Here is a 14,553-nt window from a genome sequence, read left to right on the forward strand (position 1 = left end):
GATGGATGGATGGATGGATGGTTGGATGGATGGATGGATGGATGGATGGATGGAGGATGGATGGATGGATGGATGGATGGATGGATGGATGGATGGATGGATGGATGGATGGATGGATGGATGGATGGAATCTTTTCACACTTTTATGACCCTTAAGTCTGACTTGTCCAACAATTGCAGTAAATACTTTAGCTTTTGTCTGCTTTGATCTTTTTCTCTCATCCTTTGAGGCAGCTTTGGTTGTCATTGGGTATTTTCAGAATGAAGATGTATAGAAGGGAGTAAAAGCAGAAGGAAGTACCTCTGTGCGTCTTTTATCTGAGCTCTGACATCTGTCTGTGGCTCCAAAACAGAAGCAGCTGGTGCAGCCTTTGGGGTTGGTGGGGTCCAAGTGAAAAGTGCCAATCCTGCACTGATCACATCGAGCTCCCTGGACGTTCTCCTGCAAGGGGAGGACACACACACAGAAAGCTCAGACACATGGGTGTGGGGGAAGAGGGGGTTCAAGTGTGACGGCTTCAGATTTCCAACCTTGCAGAGACATCGTCCAGTTACAGAGTCACACACTTCCTCCTCAGTTCCTGCCTCGTTGCACTCACATGGCCGACAATTGGGGTAACCATAGTAACCAAGGGCGCAGCGGTCACACTGGCGGCCAATAATGTTGTTCTTACAGCTGAAAAGAAAACGGTTTAAGGAAGCATGCAAGTCAAACACAACACTGTTCTTTTAAAATAAACCGACAAGAGAAAGAGTTCCTTCATCCATGGAAACCGTGATAAATGATCAAAAAGTCTTGCTTTGGTTTTTCACTGCTATTTGTCTCTCTGTCTTTAACCAATTGATCAAATTGATTAATCAATCTGAATTGATTCAAGCTTAATCGATTAATAATTGATCTATAAAAGTAGAGATCAATCTTTTATGCCTTTCCTTTTCCGGTGACCTAATGCATAACAGCGGTAAAGCTAAGTTCCACTAGATGATGGTAACGTATAATGGACTTTCCCATAGGAAGCCTAATGCTAAATATGCAAAATTGTGGATCGAATCAATCCAGGCTCTGGTGAATAGAATTGAATCGATTCTGGAAATGATTGGTGAAACCCAGCTCTACAGTCTAAAAACCACACATTTTCACCTCCTGACCCCGGGGTCCCGCTCAACGCCCCAGTCCAGTCTGAGGCTTAAGATGACAAACACTCAAAAAAAAAAAAAATTGCTAACACCCCCACTTAGACAATTAAGAGTCTCTCTGTCAATCTTATCTAAGAACACACTAAACAAATCAGAGTCATTATGTTGATAAGAAACATCTATCAGTTTACATGTGTGAAGAAACATGTCAGTGATTTATCAGAGGTTTGGTTAGTGGTTTGCAGAAACAAGCTTTTCTTTTTCATTCGTTTATTTTCTTTGAGAAACGATCATTGAAAACCAAGCTACGCTGGAAGTATTTTATAGGATTTTGTCTAATCTAAAGGTCTTTTGTTTGATCTATGCATAGATGAGAGACAATATGGAAAATTCTTTAGGACAAAAAGAACCAACATGAATAAACTCTGATGAAAGTAATATTTTTGGTGTTTTCAACATGTTCTTGTAGCATTTTTCTCATGATTGAGGACATATATAAAGAAAAAATCAGATCAAAATTGCATTTCTAAGTATTTCTTTACTGAAATTGCTGTGAATTCAGAACAGACTTAAAATGCATTTGTAAAAAGAGCCTATTTGTGGCATAGAACATTTGCTGGGTGGGTCACAAGCTCCCTGCTCCAGTCCGCAACAGGGGGTGGGGGGTGGGGTGCTGAGTGCAAACAGTCCACATCTCCAAGGCGAATTTTTAATAAGCTAAGGAAGTTTTTCTGCAGTTCTGGTGGCCGTACCTGCACTGTCCGTTGAGGGAGTCGCAGCTGTCGTCATGGGAGAGGACGCCTCCATGGGAGCAGTTACAGACCTCACAGCCCACGATGGGGTGGCAGCCGAACGTCTGCGGCTCGCACTGGGAGCACTCGGGCAGCAAGGTCCTCGGGGGACAAATGCACTCCCCGTTCACCGGCTCACACAGCCTGGAGCCACAGTTACACGCTGCAGAGGAGCAGCACACAGCCGCAATTATTTACATTCAAAAAAGCTAGAGGAATATTAGAAACCTTTGATTTAGATGTCATCTCAGCCAAAGCAGGAGTCAGATGAGCTTCAATTATTTCCCCTCCTTTTTAGAAATGTATCCCCCCGTCAGGAGAATACTAGCCTCAGCTCAGCTATAATGTGCCATCTTCATTCTCTGGCCTAAACTGCTAAGTCGTGTCGAGGAGGCAGAAAACACCTGTTTTTCAGGCTGAATGTCAGAGTTTTCTTTCTGATAAAGCTCACAAGGTTAGAGTTGGCCTGGGTGACTTCATGGTTCCAGTTGTGTTGTTGTGATGCTTTGGTCTGATAAAAACTTCATTTTCTCTCACAACAAACCAGCTTTAGGTCACCATGACCACGTCTTCTTCTATCATAGGGTTTTTCTCGGTAAAGGCAGGTTACCTCCTGTAATTTCATGCACACTGTATGGAATTCAACAAAAAAAAAACTCTTCAGTGTAATCTGTTGGTCTCTGATCCTGCAATGCAGTTGAGACAATTTGGCCTCATTAGAACAGCTTTGATTCCAGCCTCTTCAGATGACCTTTGGCTGCTCTTTGCCAACTCACACATAAAACACTTTGGTCCAAAGAGATTTTTAAACTTTTGCTTCTGCTTTGCTAAATACAGTTTTCATTTTTAAAATAAGTCTTGTTACTTACTGTATTTGATCCAATTTTTACACAAGAAATCCAGGGATAAGAGAATTCTATCATGATGTTATATTTGCTAAGCCTTTCCACAGCAAATAGACAAAACATTCATGAAAAAAGTAAAGGAGAGACTCACGCCTACAGTTGGGGAACCCCCAGTAACCCGTCGCACACATGGAACAGTCTCTTCCAATCACGTTCGGCCTGCACCTGCACTGACCGCCAAACTGCTCGCAGGTGTCGCTCTCAGCCCCCACCTCGTGGCAAGCACATGGCATGGCCCCGTTGTTGAAGAAAGCAGACAAGGACATAGCCGAACTGAGGCAGAACGGGGAAGCTGTGTACGAACTGGACAGGTGGGAAAAGCAGCACAAGCTTAACACTATGGATCCACGTTACTCTGAAAGGGTGACTCGTACCATATTTTCACGACCATAAGGGGCACTTAAAAGCCGTAAATTTTCTCTAAAAATGCCCTATGGTGAGATGCGCTTAGTGTGTTGTTGTGTGACTTCTGTAAAGAGGACAGGTATGTGATCGTTAAGGCCTGGATGGATGAGGAGAAAATGACTGAGTGAGGTGTACGTAAAGAGACCAGATGGTTCTTTTCCACGCCTCACCGTCCCTGTTAACCTGTGACTCCATGCGTGCTGATCTCACAGCCGCTGGGAAAAAACCAAGTGAAGCAAATGAACTCGGAGCTTGGTGTGATTCCGAGAGGCTTGACGAAGGAACTCCAACCGCTGGTCATCGGTGTGAACAGGGCATTCAAAGTAAGGTTGCGAACGGCATGGGAGTGGTGGATGACGGATGGCGAACACAGTTTTACCAAGCCGGCGCCGGGCGAGTTCCGCCACAGTTTGTGAATGGATTGTAGATGCTTGGGCTAACGTGTCTTGCACTGTTCTTCGAGCTTTTGCAAAGCCTGCACCATTCACGAGGAAAACGGCAACGAGACAGACTCTAACAATGACGAAAGAGAACCTGACAGAAATTTAGCCCAGCTGTTCATTTCAGATACAGAAGATGAGGACTTTGATGGATTTTTGGATGCTCATTGATGACTGGAAAAATAAAACAACCAACTCAGTTTTGCTCCCGCAGTCTTTTTTAAAACACACATGCATGCATGTTTTACTGGTGTGTTTGACCTTTTCTGCACCCTAAAACCCGATGCGCCTTTTGTATGTGTTAAATACAGAAAAAGCACCCATACCTGAAACTGCACCCTATAGCCCAGTGCACCCTAGGGTCGTGAAAATACGGTAGTCAAATATGTGTTTAACACTAACTCGATGTAGAAACTGTTGTGTCCACAGTTACTAATAAAGTTGTAGGATTGGTCCAAAGGAAGCTCGTTCAGGTGGCTGGAGCTATAGCTTGCCTCAGGAACAACCAGAACATAGTCCTGTTAAGACACAGAAGATGAAACTATCAGAATAAAACTTATCTGTATTTATGCATTTTTCTTAATATTAAAGTTGGATTCAAAAATAAAAACAAGGTACTTAATACATAACAGGTTAAATGCAATTAGCACCAAATTAGCAGAGAAAACTGACAGGGAACTATAGAGCTCCTTATGCTCATAAATACACTATATAAGGTCAACCAAAGATCAGACTGGCATCAGAAGATGGTAAAACCTGTCAAGTGGGACATAAAGCAGGAGACTCAAACACACCAGCCACAGAGTCTTGTCAGCAGGAATCTGCACTGTGATGAAGACATCATGGTCTGTCACATCCAGGATGATCTGGTTCTCAGAGACCAGCACGTTACGGCAGCCGTACGCGTGAGGACAGAAGGAGGCGTTGGTGTGGCCTGAAATATACATCACGTCACCTGAAGGTTACTCAAAAGTTCCCCTGATTTCAGAGCATTTCATGAGTACTGAAGGTTCTCAGCCTGTAGGTCAAGTCAGAGCTCTCACCTTGCCAGATTCGCCCTCCGTTAATAAAGGTCTGCACCTGGTAGGTGGGGTGAAGAGGCTGGTGATAATGGAGGATGAAAACGTAGCGTCCCAGCGCCGGGACCCGGGCGGAGTAGACCACAATATTCTGGGAGAAATAACGGAGAAAAATGTCCACAAAAACAGTTTTGAATTTGCAAAGGAGTTGACAGGAAGCTTTGTGATCAGCAGCGCCATTTTAGATTTAGACTCCATCCTCTAATGATGCATCGCTGTGGTGGGTGTGAAGGTGCCAGCAGGTCAGTGGAGGCTTGGGGTCAGGATCCTCTCAACAAGCAACATTTCTTTGATTAAGGCCCAAAGCCTAGAGAAGGCTCACACTGGGGGTGTAATCAACCTGATCGATGAATCGATTTCTGCTCCTACAATCTAATCAGATCGACCCGTCTGAGACAAGTTGTTAATCGAATTGGTCTGTACTATTATACGATTCTGTTAAAATAAGATCAATTGATTACATTCATTTTGGAATATACCATTTGGAATAAGACATCGTTTATTTTACTATAACATTAAAACAACCAATCAAAGCGGACAACACACATGTGATGTCAGCAAAGCAAAGTCATGTGACCATCCAGTGTCTAGAATGTTCTAAGAATGTTCACTTTGGATTCTTTGGATGTGGAGAAACAACAGTGTGCTGAACTTTAGGAAACTAACATGTGAATGGAATTGACATTCATTCTAGTTTACTTGTTTGTTTGGACACATGTTTCATTTACATTTGATGATCTGGAAGAAATCCAAGAATCTGAAAAACTTCACTGTTCAGTAGCAGGAATTTCTGTCTGAGTCTCACTGCTGGAAGTTTGGATGAAGATGATCTGGATCCACTTTAGGACACGAAACTGGATCCAATTTGCTTGTTTAAAAGGAACCAAATTCAACAATGAATCGTATCATCAACCACAAATTATGATATGAATCGAATCGTTGCTAAAGCGAATCATAACACTTAACATTGTTCCTTATGAAAGAAAGATATAAGAACATCAGACGTTGCTCTAAACAGAAGTTTTATTTTGCTTGTCTCCATCTCCCAAACATCTTGTCAAGACCATTTCTTTACCTCCATATCCCCTTTTTTCATCACCTGGGAAATGGCTTTGGCACATTTTGCCATTTTTTCCTGCTTTTTAAGTTCATCTTCAATGATCTTTGTTTTTTCAGCTGCACTAAATAAAGATTGCTGAGACAAGTTTAAAACAAACCCGGTGCTGCACCTGTCCAGCCACAGCTCTGTCTGAGCCAGGGGTGCTCGTCATGTCGACCGGTCGATCTTCAAGGACATGAGGGAAGATCGCAGGCCAGCAAAGATAAATAACAAAAAACTATATATATATATATATATATATATATATTTCTGAAAAATCCGTCAGCAAATCAAAATCCTCTCCAAAAAGTACAGGACTTCATTGACATGCAGAACGGCCAATCAAACATCTTCTGATACATACGTCACTGCACATGCCTGTATAAATACACACTGCGCGAATGCTGTCTGTCATCAGAAAGTCACTTCTTGCCCCACGGCACGTCAAGTCCACGGCAGAAGACCACTCCGGCCCACTGGGGCGTTTACTGAGGCCTGGAACGGCCCACGTGCCTCCGTGGTTCCGGCCCGATGGATCCTAACCCACTGAGGCAGGAGTGTTTTCCTAAGGCACACGCTTCTTGAGCGCTGGCCATGGAGCCAGCAGCGCTTTAGAAATGTTCCCCCCATTGCCCAATTTACAGCAGAGCATGAAATGCAATAGTCGCTGCTTTCTGATTGTGTAATAAAACGCCTCATCTGTTTATACAAAAGTAGCTACTCACAGTAATTTGTGTCCTCTTACTGTGTAGTTTTTGAACTATCAGTCCATAAACAATTTTATGTACTACTAGTTCATAACACTATGTTTGTGAAACAGTATTTTGGAGTGTGTATATATGTATATTTATACATATAGGTAGATCTTTGGGACATTGACGTCTCAAAAGTAGCTCACATGCCAAAAAGGTGTGGGCATCCCTGGTCTAAGCATTGCCTCAGCCTGTCCGATGCCTCAGCACATTCAAACAACTCAATTAGGCTAGCTACCAAAACTCCAGCATCCACCTAAAGCAACACTGTTTCAAGTCCCACTCCACCAATATTTGTTTTTTCTATTGTTAAAGTTCCCAGAGGTCTTTGAATTATGATTCTGCCGTTTAGTCAAAATCAGAACACCTTTGTAGTTTTGTAGGACATAGTTTCTGCACTTCATTAGAAACTTACCTCTGAGGCTTACTTCCATCCTCCTATTGTTTACACTCTCTCCTGCTAGCTTACAGCCCCTTACACCCCCAACTTAACATTACTGGTGAAAAGGCATTCCTGGATCTATTTGTCTGCAGGTGGAGGCATCAGAATGGAGCACAGCAGGGAGACTAAGGCCCGCCCATTTCTGTTCCAGCATAACTACAAGCTTTTTCCTCCTTTTTTTCTCTGTTCCTGATTTACCACACTTTGAATGAAAAAACACGTAGGAATTTTGAAGCTTAAATGGTTTTATGTATGTCCTCCATCATCAAAAATAACACTACAAAAACATGTAAAAACACCCAAAGCACTATTTTCACTGGAGTGGATCTTTACGGTCATTCTAACAAGAATCTGCTGGACACCCAGAAAAAGGAAAACACCCTTTCTATGAATCAAAAACTTAAATCAGCAGTTATTCATTTATTATATTTATCTGACATGCATGGTTTATGGTAAGTAATAACTAGAGTGCCATGGCTGGCAGCTTCTGGCGTCACCTGACCCCCATTGTACCCTGTTAATATTTTCATTAAAAAAAAGTGGAAATTAACATAAAAATCTATCATTTGAGATCAAATCTTACTGGTGTTTTACACTTAACAACCTTTTTAAAGGGAATCCTAAATAAATAAAGAAATCTGGATAGTTCTGTCGTTTTGGTATCTTGGTATTGGTAATTGGTAATATTGGTAAAGGGGTGTATAATGCGGCAAAGAATTTTCAAACAAAAACATATCCAGTTTATTTTCTCAATAGATGCATTGTATTTTTGGATTTTCAAACAAAACAACACAGCTTCAACTTTTGCCCAGTTAGCAGCTTAGTCAAATGAAAAAAGGAGTTGAGACGATCCAGGTGACGCCTGAAGACAGCCTCTATGGACCTATCCAGAACTGAACCCCATCCAGCTCACTTCCAGTGGAATTATTATTTGTGTTATTTAAGTTATAGAAACATAAATGTATATTTGAATACTTGTGACTATTTGTTTTTGTTCTTTTTCTGGTAAATATTTGTACGTAAATATTAAAACTTTTCTTCATTACATGGACGGGGCAAAGAAGCATGATGCTGTACTAACCATGTTTGCACACGACTGTGGCATGATGTCAGTCTGTCATCGTCAGTGTTCGTACCTGCTCTGAATCCAGCCGCATGTGGCCGTTGTCATCTGCACCAAAGGGAGGTCTGACCCCTTCCATCCAGGCAGGCTCTTCGCTCAGGACGGACGGAGGAGGGGTTGCTGGTTCCAGCAGCAAGGTGGAGCTCTGACCTTCCTTTAAAACCAGAGAGTCGGATGGTTTCTGGAAGCGTGAGGGGATGCAGGAGGAACTGGGGGCAAAAGACCAAAAATATGCCCAATGTTTGCTCACTTGTTGCCAATCAAGGAACTTGAATAATTGTGTGTATAAAAACTTTTCAGTTATATTTATTTGATATGTTACCTATCAGGTGAGAACTGGCCGTGAGTATTAATGCAGTGGACTTTAGGTTCAGCATACTCCATAGTGAACTGGTCTGCAGGTACCAGGTACACTTTGTGCTGCAGACAACCACAAGTACAGCAAATGAGCCAGGGATGTTTCTGCAGTTCAAGTCATGTTCTGGTACAATCTGAAGACGTTAGACTGAAGTAAGTTTGATCATAATTAGCAAACAAAAAAAAGGCTGAGACCAAATGCAACTTTAATGCCATTTTCATGGAAACTAAAGCAGTTTTATTAAGTTTATATGAAATTATAGTGAGATATTCTGCAATCTGTATAAGATAACTGATTTGACAGATCCAGTTTGAAACTGAAAAACCTCACTCAGGTGAGGTCTACAGGTCACAACCATGGCCAAAATAAAGTAGTGGATTACACATAAAGGCCAGATTGTCTATGTGTGACTGGACCAAACACTCAACTTTATATCAGTGTAAAATTATGAAAGACACTGGGCTGAAAGTGTCTGGTTTAGAAAAAGTAAGAAGTTTCTCTGGCTGAGCATTTTTCAGACCATTAGTGACTGAAAACCTTTACACTTGGATGTTATGCATTTCTCCTGCTGATCCAGAGATAGGAATAAAACAAATTCAACGGATTTTAGAAAGGACACTGAAAAAAGGGATTTACTCAATAAAACTACACACATGTAACACAACTACACTTTTGAAAACGTTAGTGTTTCCAGCATCAGTAACAACATTATGATGACTGTAAGATAGCAGACAGAAGTACCAGGAAGAAGCTGGCTCTCTCTGAAGAGAGCTGGATTTCTGCGTCAGCAGGCAGGGAGAAGACTGACACTCGCTTGTGTTCATCACTGGCCACCACTCGACACAGAAAACTACACAAACACAATGAGAAAGAGGTGATGACAACAGACTGCACTACGATCCTTTGGACTCAGTACCTTACAGATATTATTAAAAGCACGTAGAAAAACATGGAAGCTCCCACATGTGAAAGACAGCTGTCACATTGGTGAGACTTGTCCTTGCTTTCCCTTCACTGCGGTTTGTTTTTTACTGTCAATCTTTTATTGAAACCTTCAAAAAATCTGTGTGGCAGTATGACCTAATAGGTTCACAGGTGTATTCACTCTCCTGGTGCTGTTAGTGAGCACTGGGCACCTATAGGATAGAGCTGGCTCCCCCTCAGTCCTGCCTATCTTTCTGATCGCAGGGCAGGGCAGGGCAAAAAGGGCAAAAAGGGGAATTGGAGTAGAGCGCATCCGTTAGTGTGGAACCCGCTGCTGCTTCATACGAGTCTTGAGGTCTTGTTGGGATTTACTGTGAATGCTCCACATGTCTCTCTCATCTGCTTCACCTGTCCGCCGGGGCGACCCCTGTGGCTCCAGGCGCTGCTGGGGCTTGGAGGTCTTTTGGGACTTGTAACTTCTACTTTTCTCTAGGTACCAGCAACAGGAACTGGTACTCAAGTGGAGGTTCACCTGTTTGTTTTGTGTTGTGTTCTCCCCCTGCGCTAGGTTCCGTCCACCTTCTGTATTGCATGTGAGTGGGGTGTTTTTGTTTTTGAGTAACCATCTCAGTGGCCCTGTGACTTTGTGAGTTCAAATCCAGGTCGAGCCATACCAAAGACTCTAAACAGGGGACCCAGTGCCTCCCTGCTTGACACTCAGCATTAAGGGGTTGGATTGGGGAGTTAAACCACCAAATGCTTCCCGAGCACGGCTGTGTTTTTAGTGTGTGCCTGAACCGCCACATATATAAAAAACTAAATCTTATGGGTAGAAATATTCCACATAAAAAACATCTGGTTTTCTCTGACTATTATGGGATTATCACAGTCATTTCTGCTCAAAGCTTTAATCCTTTCCTTTACCTGTACTTGCAGTGCAAAAGTGTGACACGGTGTTGGTGCGTCCGTGCCCCCGGCGCGTTCACGGTCACGAACAGAGTCTGAGACAGCTCCTCCTCGCTGGAGTACTCCATCAGCAGATTGTAGTCACCTGGAGGCAGCAGGCGCACACGAAGCCCAACGCTAATCTGAGGCAGGAAGGAAAAGAATTCAAAATCTACAACTGACCTTTTTACAGCCGAACTTTAGACATTAAAAAAAAGAAAGCTTCACAAAAGCCCTGTCTTTCAGTCCCTCACATCATTTCCACTGCAGACAGCCATTTCAGGATGTCGTGGGGTGACCCTCTCCACCGGGCAGGGGCGCGGCAGGTGGTTATCATTTCGGCAGCTGGCATCCTTGCTGGACACGGATGGAAATGCGTCCAGGGACAGATACTTGTACAGCAGGCAGCTGGACAAACGGGTATGAACAGCTCAGAAAAGACCCACACAAAAACAATGACAGCTTGGCCTGTTATTGGTTCGTTCTGCAGACCACACTGACTTCATGGCCCAGTTAGAACAAACACTGAAACATGAAAAGCCTGGAGAAAATTCAAGAAAGAGATGGAGTTATGTATAACTACAAGGCACATCAGTGGAAAAAAAACCTTCAGATATTTCGAACTGCACTACCAGCACTTCCCCCAGGCTAACACACACACACTTTCTCCGTGGAACTAGCAGTGATCGGCTAAACCCTTTCTTTTCATGTGCACGATATGCACATCCATCTTTGCAAAAGTTTGGATGTCGTTTGTATTTAGGACAAGGCCGGCTCTAGGATGACATCATACAATGGGCGGCACCAACAGGGGGTGAAAGGGTCCCTTAGAGATTGAGTCATCTTTCCTCCAGGTTAAGAAAATGAACTGTGAAAATACCTAGTGTTTCATGTAACAAACGTTCTTTAGTGTGCCAAAGGTAACATTTTAACATGTACATGGATATGGCTTAGTCTGAAAGGCTTATAAAAGCAGGAAATAGCCCTTTTAAGTGTAAATCACACCAACAAATCACTCAATGTTAAAACATTTTAAAAATGACAATGACAATGAAAAAAGCAACAAAAAAATGTAAAAAGGTACTGTAGGACATCACTGACTGTATGAGGATGTTTGATTTTTGACTTTACAGTTTTTTTTAAATATATCTTCAATCTCTGTTTATAAAAGTTTTCTGATTAGTATGGTGCATTCCCAGTATCGCTTTATGCCAAATAACTTTCAGCTGAAATGATGGTAAGGTGAAATGATCCTTGAGATAATTCTTTTTTCCTTAAACTTTCGGGTAACAAAAACCCTGTAACGGAGCCCACAGGTGGAAGCCGGGGAGGAGGGAGGGGCGAAGAATGAGCGCTGAAGGTAAGAGAGAATGAACAATTGTACACCTGACTTAAATAGGATGCTGAGCAGGTGAGTTAATTGACTGACCCGCCTTAGGGGAGTAACCTGTAACTCTGCAGAGTGTGCCTGCTCGAAAATGCGACGAGTCGCTATTAAATGCCCCATAGTACCTACCTTTTCTGTTTTTTTTTGTCAATAAAAAAAAAACGTATTTTCCAGAAATAAAACTAAAATTCTAAAAAAATAAAAAAAATAAGAAACAGGAAAAATGAATAGTTTTACTCAGTTGCATGTCTCAGTTAGTGGTTCAGCTGCCGACTGCTTTCACCCGTAAAGGAAGCTCCACAGCAGAGGTTTCAAAAATACAGTAGCTCTGACTTTAAAGTTTGTATTGGAGAATAAGTTTTGGGCTAACATCAAAAAGAATCACTGACAGATTGACAAATGTGTTAGCATACTCACTTCTTGCTGGTTTCAGGTGTGGAGCTGTAGGTGCACGGTTCAGTAACTCTCATCTGTAGAAGTGGAGCTTCATAATATGCACTGGGCAGCAGGACCAGGTAGTCCTACAAGACGAAGAAATCGTTGTGTATTTGAAGCACACATGTGCTGTTCCTACTTGTGTAGACGAGTAATGGCACCCTTGGTAACTAAAAAACACTTCGCTGACTAAACATTACAAAATATATCCCCGCTTTCCCGCCCATAACCCGTTAGGATGTCAGGAGTCTGTAGATCTGCGCGACGGCAGGCAAATCTCACCAGCAGGACTCCCTGAGCCTCGATGACCACCGTCCAAGTTCCTGGATTCAGGACAAAAGGCTCCACAAAATTGTTTTGAGGAACATTAACGAAGGTGGGTTCAATGCTGGGAGCAAAAACAATGGGTTTGGACTGCTCGGAACCTTTGGAAGACAAACAGCAGCCATGAGAAAAGCACATTGCAACATGTTTTCTTTAACAAGAGGCATTGTTCTTAGCAAAAAGTAGTACATTTTAAGTTTATTTGATTAAGTGTACTTGAGTATAAGTACACCAAGTATACTACAGACCATGTACGTGCAGAGTAGGAACAATACTACTATACTTCTCCAGACTAAATTGGAACGTTTTGTTCACCTTTCAGCAAACGGCTTTCACTGATTCACACAGGTGGTTTGGCAGAGATGCCCTTCCTGACACGACCCTGTATTGTATCCGGACTGGGGACCGGCACAGGGGGACCCAGACTAGAGCCCCCTTGTGGCTACATAGTTAGGCAGTGGCATGAAGGATCTGGCCCATGGACCCACAAAGCTCATTGCACCCCCTGGGAATCAAACCCTGGTTTCCCATTTGCAAGTCCTACAATGAGCCATCCAGCCAAACATTTTACATATATGATATATTGATGGTATATAAAAAAGAAACTACAATATACTGCCTCACTTTTAGTATAGACTAAGTATACTTGTAATACAGTTAAATAGACTAGTTTTTACTAAGGCTGTGGCAGTGAGAGCAAAACCTAACATCAGTCAATGATGGCGATAAAGATTTACAGTTGTAACATTTAGTCAAAAACACTGATACTGTCTTGTGACTGGAGATGACCTACCTCTGCGGTTGGCCTGATAGGCTCTTATTTTACCGTTGGAGGTGGTGCCCTCTGCATTTATATAACTGATGATGAAACGAGTCAGATACAGGTCTGCCTCACTCACATAAACCTGGAGCTTCACTGCAGTCTACAGAGGCCAGGTCCAAGGGGTAGAAAGGAACAAGAAGGAGAGCACAGGGATTTTGAAGGACATTAACTATTTCATTTTCATGCCTCGAGCCCTAGACTCTGCTTTCATCTGTGGCCCGGAAAAAGAAAAATGAATGGACTTCCACCAGACAGACCCCTGGTCCGACGCACAGAGAAGGCGAGGAAGAGAGAATGAAATTTTCCTCCCTAAAATACAGTGTTTCTGTAAAGTCAGTGAAAATAACTTCATACAAGTTCATCTGGAAACGTCCAGTTAAATAGTCATGATGGCACCAAAGAATTAGATCCAAATTAAAGCTGCAAGGAGCGCATTGACTGTATAAAATAACTAGATAAAGTGAGTGTGACGTCACCCATAGAAAATGCCTTACTTCCAGTTTCAACCAATTTAAAATCAAATTTAATCATCATTTTTTTGCAATACGTCGTTAGTAAGCAGTGATTGGTCACAATCAGTCTGAGTCAAGGACTGAGATTGTTGGAAGTCCACACCCCCTACCACTTGAAAGCGGGTTTGGGATATTCTATCAAAGTTGACGTCAAATGTTTTAATCTGATTGGTCAGTTTATCACTTGAACTACAGAACAAACACCATTAAAAAATTTAGTATCATCAAGAACACATTTAAAAAGGGTATCAGATAAAGAATAAGTGAGTATTTGCTGTTTATTTCTCTCTAGAAAGTCTATGGAAGTTTGGCTTCTTTCCAGGGGGAGGGGTCACTCAGTCCACTTCTCATTTACAGTCAATGGAGCAGGGTTAACAGGCCCAAAAGATTTGCAGGTGCCTGCTGCGGCATCCTCTGCTGCCAAATCCCTGTGGTACCCTGCATGGTCATTTAGCTCCATTTCTGTAATGTCACAGACAATGCCAAATTGAATAAGGTCAAAGGTCAAGCAAACTATTTTTGTCAAGTCAAGTCGCTTGCAGAGCCTGTGTGCATACTTTAGTGATTCCAGGTAAATGTTTAGGTCGTTTTTTTCTCTGCCACATCCCAATCCTTGCCAAATGGCACTATACACGCAGGACATAACGATCTTTTATCTTTGTTTGGATGTGC

General features: G+C 42.5%; 1 protein-coding gene across 2 annotated transcripts in view; it reads right to left on the reverse strand.

The window, feature by feature from the left end:
* Window positions 1-14,553, reverse strand: part of lama5 (laminin subunit alpha 5) — a 129,066-nt gene that overhangs the window by 48,838 nt on the left and 65,675 nt on the right. The window contains exons 23-37 of one of the 2 annotated variants that reach the window (XM_023957049.1): window positions 13,340-13,469; window positions 12,505-12,647; window positions 12,205-12,308; window positions 10,655-10,808; window positions 10,380-10,543; window positions 9,273-9,381; window positions 8,496-8,593; window positions 8,187-8,382; window positions 4,722-4,848; window positions 4,473-4,612; window positions 4,081-4,196; window positions 2,925-3,136; window positions 1,890-2,091; window positions 532-676; window positions 302-442 (exon numbers count right to left, since the gene is read on the reverse strand). In XM_023957049.1, the coding sequence (XP_023812817.1) occupies window positions 302-442; window positions 532-676; window positions 1,890-2,091; window positions 2,925-3,136; window positions 4,081-4,196; window positions 4,473-4,612; window positions 4,722-4,848; window positions 8,187-8,382; window positions 8,496-8,593; window positions 9,273-9,381; window positions 10,380-10,543; window positions 10,655-10,808; window positions 12,205-12,308; window positions 12,505-12,647; window positions 13,340-13,469 (2,181 nt within the window). The remainder of the gene's footprint in view (window positions 1-301; window positions 443-531; window positions 677-1,889; window positions 2,092-2,924; window positions 3,137-4,080; window positions 4,197-4,472; window positions 4,613-4,721; window positions 4,849-8,186; window positions 8,383-8,495; window positions 8,594-9,272; window positions 9,382-10,379; window positions 10,544-10,654; window positions 10,809-12,204; window positions 12,309-12,504; window positions 12,648-13,339; window positions 13,470-14,553) is intronic. The other variant, XM_023957048.1, reaches the window with a different exon arrangement.

This window comes from Oryzias latipes, chromosome 7, assembly GCF_002234675.1.
Source record: "Oryzias latipes chromosome 7, ASM223467v1".
NCBI lineage: Eukaryota > Metazoa > Chordata > Actinopteri > Beloniformes > Adrianichthyidae > Oryzias > Oryzias latipes.